This window comes from Arachis ipaensis, chromosome B06 (genome assembly GCF_000816755.2).
Source record: "Arachis ipaensis cultivar K30076 chromosome B06, Araip1.1, whole genome shotgun sequence".
Lineage (NCBI taxonomy): Eukaryota > Viridiplantae > Streptophyta > Magnoliopsida > Fabales > Fabaceae > Arachis > Arachis ipaensis.
The window spans coordinates 1,229,169-1,239,160 of NC_029790.2; the positions used below are offsets into that span (position 1 = coordinate 1,229,169).

The 9,992-nt window shown below is 32.7% G+C and overlaps 1 protein-coding gene across 1 annotated transcript; it reads right to left on the reverse strand.

Annotated features, from left to right (window-relative positions):
* LOC107645257 (poly [ADP-ribose] polymerase 1) lies at positions 1 to 7,645 on the reverse strand. The gene is made up of 20 exons (XM_016349247.2): positions 7,399 to 7,645; positions 6,616 to 6,665; positions 6,334 to 6,523; positions 6,013 to 6,172; positions 5,555 to 5,897; positions 4,934 to 5,129; positions 4,705 to 4,860; positions 4,503 to 4,563; positions 4,326 to 4,386; positions 3,975 to 4,226; positions 3,280 to 3,514; positions 3,065 to 3,177; positions 2,919 to 2,995; positions 2,626 to 2,783; positions 2,059 to 2,250; positions 1,864 to 1,972; positions 1,392 to 1,474; positions 1,145 to 1,282; positions 828 to 1,010; positions 1 to 376 (listed from the first exon to the last, which is right to left on the reverse strand). The coding sequence occupies exons 1-20, from the start codon at positions 7,549 to 7,551 to the stop codon at positions 329 to 331; spliced, it is 2,958 nt and encodes a 985-aa protein (XP_016204733.1). The 5' UTR covers positions 7,552 to 7,645; the 3' UTR covers positions 1 to 328.

The window sequence follows — 9,992 nt, forward strand, 5'->3', positions numbered from 1 at the left end:
TCATCATGAAAATTTCCATTTCATTCTTATCACAACCAAACATGCCATTATACTCTAAAAGGTAAGAGCTCGCCGATAAACAAGCTAAAGTCTGATATTAAAATGGTGGTTTAGTTATAGACATTACCAGATCACTTAATACCATAAGAGACCAATGCTGTAAATGTTGAGTAGTTCCCATTACAAACACCGGAAAGGAAGAAGAAAGATCTCCACAGGAAACCCAAAATGAGACCTTTACCAACAGGAATTCTAAAGACTTCTAGAAGAACTATGTTCAACTCCTACTCAAAATGCTGCCTAGTTTACTCCAACAATCTTCAATTCTTCATCTCTTGTGATGGAACCTCACCTTCAACAAATATTGCAACTTAACCTGCACAAATCGTACACATTCAGTCACATGCATAACTGCATAAGTGATTTACAAACCATCAAACCGTTTTTCGGAAAAAGCACTAGGGTTTGTCTTGAAAAGCTTTATGATATGGTCATCAAAATGCACCTAAATTAGCAGCTAGAGAATAATTATACTCAGCCACAAACTCAAACATCATATCATTGTGCTGAAAATTTGTGTGCTTTACAGTTTCCACAAGTTGGCTAACAATACTTAGTTTTCATTACTAAGTTGACAATCATTAGAGAGCTATACCTATAAGTCCCATTTAATCAGCATAAATATATCAAAATTACAAATCAATAATGGTCACGATAGTAATTTCCTGATTTAATTGTGATACAATTTAAACAAGTATTCTAACTTAAAACACTTACTTCATTGACATGGTAAGGCAAAAAATAGACCAACCAATCATGAAACTTACTTGAGAAGTGTTATACACAATATACTCATTGTACATGAGCTCAGAAGTCTTGACATTTGATGGCACAGGCTTGCCACAGGGAACCGTGACATCGTCCCTCCACTTAACATGTTCTGATTCATTAGGCACTTTCTTGCCAAGGCCTTTAGTAGAGTGCTTTCCTTCGGGAGGCTTATCCATGTACTGTTTGATAGATGAAGGAGCCGTTCAATATAAAATGAACATTTTTGCAAATCAATTTGGCAGAAATTTAGTGTTTAATGTGCATGAACTCATTAAAAAGCCAATATACACAACTTGAATCAAACCAGACTGACCTTAGCTTTCTTGAGCTCATAGACATTTCCAAGGGCAACTTCACTCAAAAGCATTAGACCAACAGGATTTTTCTTTTCAGTGAAACAATACTGAGCACTCTTGCTGACCAAGTCAGCAAAGTAAATACCTTTGCCAAACTGCAATGCAAAATATTCAGATTTTGCCACCAGTGCATAAGTAATTACGTATGAAATGCATAAAATTATAAAAACAAGATAAGTATGAATGAGGGGTAATCAATCGAACCATGTAGCCAGTCACCGGGGCCTCCGGAGGTGCAATTCTAAGTCCTTGGCTAAGAATACCCACAAAATTTGTCACCCTAGAACCTGAAACAGAGAAAAATTGTTATAGGTGTCTTAACTCCAATTTTATACATATTACTGTTCATAATGTAGTATGCACATTGCAAAAAATAAATAAGTCATACAAACGATTGTAATTTACCCAAACTGGAGGTATTTCAACAGAGAGATTAAAGAAATTATAACCTAGAAGTTTAGGCTTTTAGAACTCCTGTGTAGTAATATCATGGGCCTTCCCATGGATTAATCAAGTTTAGGAGCAGAATTCCAAGATTCATAGATTGAGAGGTTTTCTCTTCACTTTTTCTATTAAGAAATCTGATTTGTATTCATTTTGTTCAACTTTCCTACTCTTGTGTCGTATTGGATATTAGAAACAGCACAATACTGGTCAAATAATAATCAAAACCTACCGTGCCATAGTAGCATTTTGTTACCAAGTTTCTCCCTATAGGGAGCATACTTATCAAATTCTCCTTGCCTTTCAAGGGAAAAAACTTCTTCTAGCTCAAGACTCCATTCCTGTATAGAAGGAATACAAATAAGGATGTTATATAGTAAAAGAAATGAAAGAGCTCATACTTGAAATTAAATACACAGAAACATACCGTATGTGTGGGAGCATGAGTAGTATGGAGATACTTCTCAATCAATCGATAATCTTCACTATCATGAGGTAGAGGAGACATGACACACTGGAGCTTCTTATACTTATCATCAATGGAGTCATCACTGTTAGCATCAAATCCAACTAATCTAGAAGCTATTTCAATGTTTTGAAGAGCTTCTAACATTTTCACCTGCAACAAAATTATTCAAAATATAACAAGATTCACATGTGCCAATCCACATGGAAAAAAGAGTCAGAAAAGTGCTGATCAAATTCAAACACAAAAAAAATTCTTTTCTTAACCAAAAAAAGGCTTTACATTTCTTGCATTAATATTTTATCCATTAAGCTTTATATATCAAAAATCATGACTGAGTTTTAAGAAAACAAGAAAATAAAAATGACATCATTTTTTAACTATATTCAGGCATAACTTTATCAACATCCTTGTGCCACACAATTGCAAGAACAAAACTGACAAAAATCAAAGCATCAATCTGACTTCATGTTTCATGTATTTATTATCAAATACAACCTGGAATATCATTCGGAAGGTAATACACACCTTTGACTTAAAATCATCGTCATCCCTAATAATATGTGGATGAATAGATGGGATCAAAGTAAAGAACCGATTGCTGGCATCAATAAGCAAGCTTTCCCGGACTGATGGGTCAGAATTCTTAGTTAGGAGATTCTGTATATCTGTTAATGCTTCAAACCCTGGAAAGAAGAACCAAAATAACATAAAATCAAACATTTATTACTTTAACACAGCATGATTGCTTCATGCTGCCAATAAAAGAAAATAGTAAACTTCTATAGCTAATTGAGATAGAGGAATGAACATGTAGATACCTTTTTGAATATTACTTTTGCTCAGTTTCCCAAGTGGCATTTCGGACATATTAATATCAAATTCCATCATGGCAGCTCTATAAAACCCAAGAATTAGTATTGAATAAGATATTTGCCAATAAAACGAAGTGGTATTAGATCAAAACCTGTATGTTTCCACGTTGAAGAGCATTTTCATCAATTCTTTTAATGCAGGTGGTAGTTTGCTGTCCTCGTCATTTCTGTTTTTCTTTGAAACCTGTTTGTTAACTCCATAATCCTACAAAGTGACATTTGAAATAGCCATGAGTTGAATAATTGCCTTATAGGTGAAACTGATCAAAATCAAATAAAATTTATATAGTTAGGTTAGAATAAGTACAATATCCAATGGGAAGAACTTTCCAGGTTGCTTCTGAATAGTCTTTTGCTCCCAAGCCTCCCAAGTATTTCCAGTCTTCTCATAAAATAATCGTTTGAATTCCTTGATTGCATCTGATTTCAACATTTCATCCAGTTTGGTTCCTCCAATCTTGTCATTTCCCACTCGGCCCCATTTACGAAACACATAGCATGCTGAACCCTTGTCTTCTTCAATGATTTGGAGAATATAGTAGCTTTACATAAGAAAAAGTTAGAAGATGATGATGGAAGTGTCAATAATGGATTTTTTAATCTTTTTTTACTAAAATGTGAGGGGATGGGATGGGGGAAAAGTATTATAACAAGGATCTTTGTAATAGGCATCTAATACAAGAGAACTTGACAGAGAAAAGTGAGTAAACCTCTAGGAATTGAGCAAAAGCAGTGTAATTTCACCTATGTTGGGTGAAAATGTGTATGATAAGGTTAGTTGTTCAAGAGACCTAGCTCTGTCGTAACTTCCAATTCTATTCCAACTTTCTTAACGCTTCCCTCAACATCAAACATAGTATAACAATATCAAGATGCATACCTTTAGCTTCAATTTTTAACATCAATAGCAGATAACAAGCTGCTGCTAATCCTAGCTTAGGGCGAGGAAACAGACTCTAGGCTAAAAGCTGAACAAGAAAGGTAAAAATACAATGAACTCACCTGTTAACACCAGTAGATAAATCAGACTTATTCAAAGTTGTGTTATAAATGGTTTCTCTTTCCTCAAGTATGTGGCCAGAATCCTGTAGGCCAGAAGCCTCATGGACAGCACTTTGCCCCTTCACTTTAATTGTGACAATGCTAGAAGACTCTCCAATCATTTCAACTTTGTACATATCAAAGGGAAGCTTCTTCTTTTTCTCAATAGAATCAACCAAATAGTCCTCTCTTACTATTGGTATTTTCATCCTCCTATAGAAGAACTCTTAAGTCAGTTAGGTTTGAATAACTCAGAACAAAAAGCTAGGAAAAAATGGGTATTTGAGATTCGCAATTTGAATGCACCCCTACCTTGCCTTCCTCATCTCAACTTCATCATTGAGCAATCCGCTAACAACCAAGCAGTTAGTTTCTGCAAGTAAATAGGTCAAAATGATATAGATGAAGAATAGAAATGTATGCTTCTCCAAATCCTTCCTTAACAAAAGAGATATATATTCTTCTGGAATTTTCATATCCAGCAGCTACCTTTCTTCACTTTTGCATGAAGCTCCCCACCAAAGCCTTCAATTTTGCATTTCCATTCCGCCTGCATGATCAGCTCTTATAAGATCATTTGTAAACATGCCACAAAACTAAGACATGACAGATTCTCAAAATGATTTTGAGGGAGAGGGGAACTTCAACTTATGGACTCAAAAACACAGATGACAAAGGAAAGAAGTTATACAATAGTTTCTTTAGGAAATCCACACATGGCAACTTTCAAATCTCCCAAACTTCCACCATTTGAAGATTGATTCTGAGAAGCAACAGCTTGACTTTCCCTTGCTGACGGTGCAGGCAATATCCTAACTGGTTTCTTCCCTTTTTGAGATTTGAACCACTGAAAATGACATGCAAATACTTCAGTCAGAACTGACAGTTTTGGTTTGTGTCAATCAATTTTCCTTACACACCTTTTTAAGGTACTGGTTGTCTGTTTCCTCTGGGATTTTCCACTTCCCTTCAAGACGTTTTGATTCACAGGTAGAGTACGAACATTTACTCCACTCAGAAATGTATCCACTGCACCGGTACATTCCTCCAGAATAGTGCAGATTGCCAGAGCATGTTGGGCAGCTACCAAGTGCTCCAAACATCATTCCATCAGCACTGAAAATCACAATAATATCGAAAATAGACGTTGATTGAAAAGATCATGTAAATCATTTCCAAAATACATCACAAAGGGAGTGGAAAAAGACAAAAATGTATGTAAAAAAATATCTTCCATAAAGAAAATAGTATAGTGGTAACATGCTTGTATTATTGTTGTTTATTTAGATTAATAAATTCTAATTTTTCCATTAAAACTATAATAGAGCTCAGGACAAGTTATAATGCATTTAACAGTTTACACCCACCCAGCAAATAGATAACTATATCTGATATCTACTATCGGTTAAATCCTTGGTAACTTAGAATAAAAGGTGGATATCATATTGAATAGAGAACCTTGAGCATCACAAAGCAAAAGCAATAAGGAGGCAAAAGGTGGTTAAAAGATCAACACAAAAAGTGCAAGAAAAGAAAATTACCAGCGATCACGTAAATCAAGTTCTGATCCAGTTGAATCTTGATTATTGGCTTCTAGCATTTCACGCAACTCTGGTGTTGTCACGTGCTTTTTAAGATCATCCTTTAGAGCCCAGAGTTCTTTGCTCTGTGCCTCCAATCTATTCTCTAGATCATTTACCTTATCCAAATCACTAGAATTTTTCACTGATGCCACGCTGCTAGCAGACTCGTCTCCCTTTACCTTGGCAACTTTTGACTTCTGCCCACCCTCAGCATCCTTCCCACGTTTTGTGCCACCTTTTGAATTGGTTCGTCTTATGGATTCTTTAGTATCTTCGGACTCAACTTTTGGACCACTATCGCCTGAAAGAAAACGAGTGAGAAGCCAACTACAAAAGAAAACAGCAGAGGCAACCACTATGTCAAGAAACATCCTGTCTTGAACATAATGATCCCTATACGGTGGTATAGACTATACCTGCCAAGGCACTGACAGCTGATTGTTCAGAAGGTGGAAGATTATTCCATCCCGACAACTTATCCACTTGAATTGATGGTGATGATTCTATGAAACACTTGGCATGATGCCAAGCCAAACCTTTAGCACCCCCTCCATCAGGCTTGATAGATATCCGAACCTCAAATAATATTGAAGTCAGTCAGCGAGGAGAAAGATTCTAGACCCAATTACACATGAAATATGTTTTCCCTCCACAAAATCCATAAGCCCAATGACATACACACTCTAGCAGCCAGCATATGAAATACTATGACATAGAATGAAAAATTAAAAGCCAACCTCTCCTTTGGTGATCTTTTTACTACAATGTTTGCATGTAGCACGAGCATTCTGTGAAACTTCAATACCACACTCGGTATCCTTGACAGATTTTGACTTCGTTGTTGTTGATGCACCAGCTTCTACATATCTTCTGACCTTCTGCTGATCTTCCCAGCGAAGAGTCTCTAGGTCTTCAACATCATCAACTCTAGAAGAAAAGTGTTACAAGCAAATCCTTGTTGATGTCAAATCATCACACAGATCCATATTTATAATGGAAATAAGTAGAAAATTTCATACAATTTTATCTGGTTGGATTTCCTCAATATGCAATCCGCATGGTTCCACATCTGATAGAAAAAGAATACAGATCAAAACACCAAATGTTGTAACTCTCACTACTTACTACCTACTACCAAGTTAATTCAAATGCACTAAAGATTTTAAATAACAAGACTACTTTCTTTTCAGCTCTTTGAATTTATTGTTGGAGTATTGTTTAGGTGAGATATGTAAGTTATTTTATTAAAATAATAATGTGTATGTTATTTATGCTCATATGATGTGATAATTATAAATTTCAAGATCTTGTTAGAAATAGTTTCTGAATTGATTGTAGAAACAAAAACTAAGAAGATATCCCAGTAGTTCTTAGGATGCACTCTTAACCAAGGTCAAAGCTTTTGCAGTTCAAATAAAGATTGAAGCCTTTACATAGCCAAAAATGTTCTTAGGATGCACTCTTAACCAAGCAACAAAACTTTTCAAGTGAAGGAATTTATACCTTCTTTTTTTCTTCCAGGAAGTTCTCTAAAGTAAAAGCCACAATTTCTAAATACTCAACCTCTTTTACCAAAAAAAAAAAAGGAAGAGCATTTTTCTAAAGAATGCAGTAGAAGCAGAGTTAAAGAAACAAAGGAATGAAAGTTAAGAACAGAAAAGTTAAAGCTCATTAGACCTTAGACAGTGCCCTTTGCCACTGTTTCTCAAAGGAAGAAAGATGATGGATTAAAAGGGAAGCGGGGTTAGGGTATGAGAAGAAATGAAAAAACTTAAAAAAGAGAGGAATGGGAAGAGTAATACCGCCATGATGCCGTCGAACTTGGTGGATTGGACCATCTTGCCGAGGCGGAATTGCTCCTTGTCGATGGGAGCCTTACACGTCCTGCATGATGATCTCCCTGACTTGGCATACTCCGCTTTCCATGGCTTCTGCTCCTTCTGAGGCGTCGCCATTCTCAACTTCTCACCCTCACACACTCTCTCTCTCACACACGATCCTTCCTCTCCCTTTTTCACTACTCACTCATTTCATTGGCTTCCCCGAAACGCTTTCAATGCTTATTAATCCGTATAAAAATCATAAATAAGTATTAAAAGGACTGATTTTTTTTTATATTGGAACAAATTGTGTGATGTGCTCCAATATTTTAATGTATGTGAGTTTTACTTTTGTATAGAATAATTTTTTACCTTTTAAAAGACACAAAACGTCACTTACGTTTTGTATATAAAAATTATTTTTAAATTTATTAAATACAAAAGGACAATGCCATTTTCATTTGAAAAATAAAAAATATATATTTTTTACAAAACGACATAATCGTTTTGAATGAAGTAATTTTTTTTAAATTGAGAATAGAAAAACGTCATTGACGTTTTGATGTTTTTTATTTTTTTTAATTAAAAAAGTTGAAAACATTCCCATAACCATATTAAATATAATTTTTTTGACATTTTGATGAATTACACCAATACAAATTTAATATTATAAAAAAAAAAGTTCTGTTTCCAAGTGAACTTTTTAATTTTATATGAGGTAATAGCTCGTGTATAGCAAGATTATTGGAGTGTAGGGTGATTAATGCCCTTAGGATGAAAGTGTTAAACAAATCGAACGGTCTGATAAAAAAAAATAATCAGACGATCCGATTATACTAATTGAATGATACACAAATGGAACCGTTCGATTTGCGTACCGATAACTCGTGGCTTGCATGCAGCGCTTCCCAACTTTGGCTCTCCTTAAGCTTCGTTAATCTCTCAACCACCCATCACTTTACAGTTTTACTCTCATCATTCTCACTATTTGAAACACATACCTCCAACTTCACTTCTCTCTTCATTTTTTCCAAGTTTTAGTTAAAGAGTACTCAATACTTCTTTTAATAATTTAGAGCAAAAAATTTATTTTCATTTTATAGTTATTACTTTGTAAAATATATTTAATCACTCAAATTTAAAAATACACATGGCAAAAAAATAAGCGATATGTTAATATTTTTTCTCTTTATTCTATTTGTTATTATTAGTTTTATGAATACATTGTTTATTTTAATTTTTTAATTATTTATATACTATATGATAAAGATGAAATATTAAAAAAATTATTATTTTGTCCACTAAATTTATTTTATAAAATAAATTATGTAAGGATATACGAAGTCTAAAAAAAATTGGACACCAAATTCTAGTAACTTTTTGTATTTTTTAGTAAGGAGTGCTCTGTTATATATGTAATTTTTTTTAAGTTAAATAATAAGCATCAAAAATATATAAATAGTGTATATTAATTTAATTAATTTTGTTATAGAATACCAACCAATTATGTTACTATGACGTCTGTTATTTGTACCAATTTCATTATCATGCGCTTTCAATTCTAGAATTTTCAAAGAGTAGAATACAGATTTTAAGCAAAAATTGAATTATCATAAGACATGTTAAGTTTTATGTTACCTGAAACAAAATGATGATGATGATGATGATGGGTGGCTCTTATCATTTGTCTAAGTGTAGTTAATTATGTACTTGACAATGGATTTGGAATAGGAATTATATTAGTTGATATAATATGATTGCTGATTCGTTGAATTTTCCAATTATAATTGTCAGAACATAAGGTTGCAAGAGCATGATTGAAAGTGAAACAGATATTTAAAAATAAGAAAGAGATTAACAAAATCAATTAACAAAGTTCTTATCTTAAGTTGCCAGATTATTTAAAAAATCAATTAACAAATTCGTATCTTACTATATTTATTGTATCTCACTATATTTATTATATTTATTGTGTTATATGTGAATCTAATAATTAATTAAAAATAATATTTTTTAATATAGAACATATTAAAAATAAAGAAAAAAATTAACAAAATATACGTAGAGATTTTTCATTCTACCATTGGTAAATATAAATTTTTTTACATCTTTTATATGCCAATCATATGACAGATGAATAATATTAAATTAATTAATCTTTTTACAATAATTTAAAAAATTAGTAAATGTCAATTTTAGTACTCTTTATAAATAAATGTCAAATTTAATACTCTACATAATTAATAGTTTAGATAGTTTAGAAAATTATAAACATAGACTTTAATAATACGTATCAATTAATAAACATAGACTTTGATAATACGTATCAAACAATGCAAAAAAAATATTGATAAATTTTAATAAATATAGAATATATTTATAGATAAATTTTAATACTATAGAATATATTTGAGTAGTAGTGCTCGATCTATAATTATACAAAAAAAATACAAACTTTAGATGTAAAAATGGAATAAGATAAAGAGTACTTGTCCTTTAAATTTTTTTAAAAAAATAAAAAATTAGTACTCAAAAATAAAATAAACCGTAAATATAAAATACCAATCACTTGTATT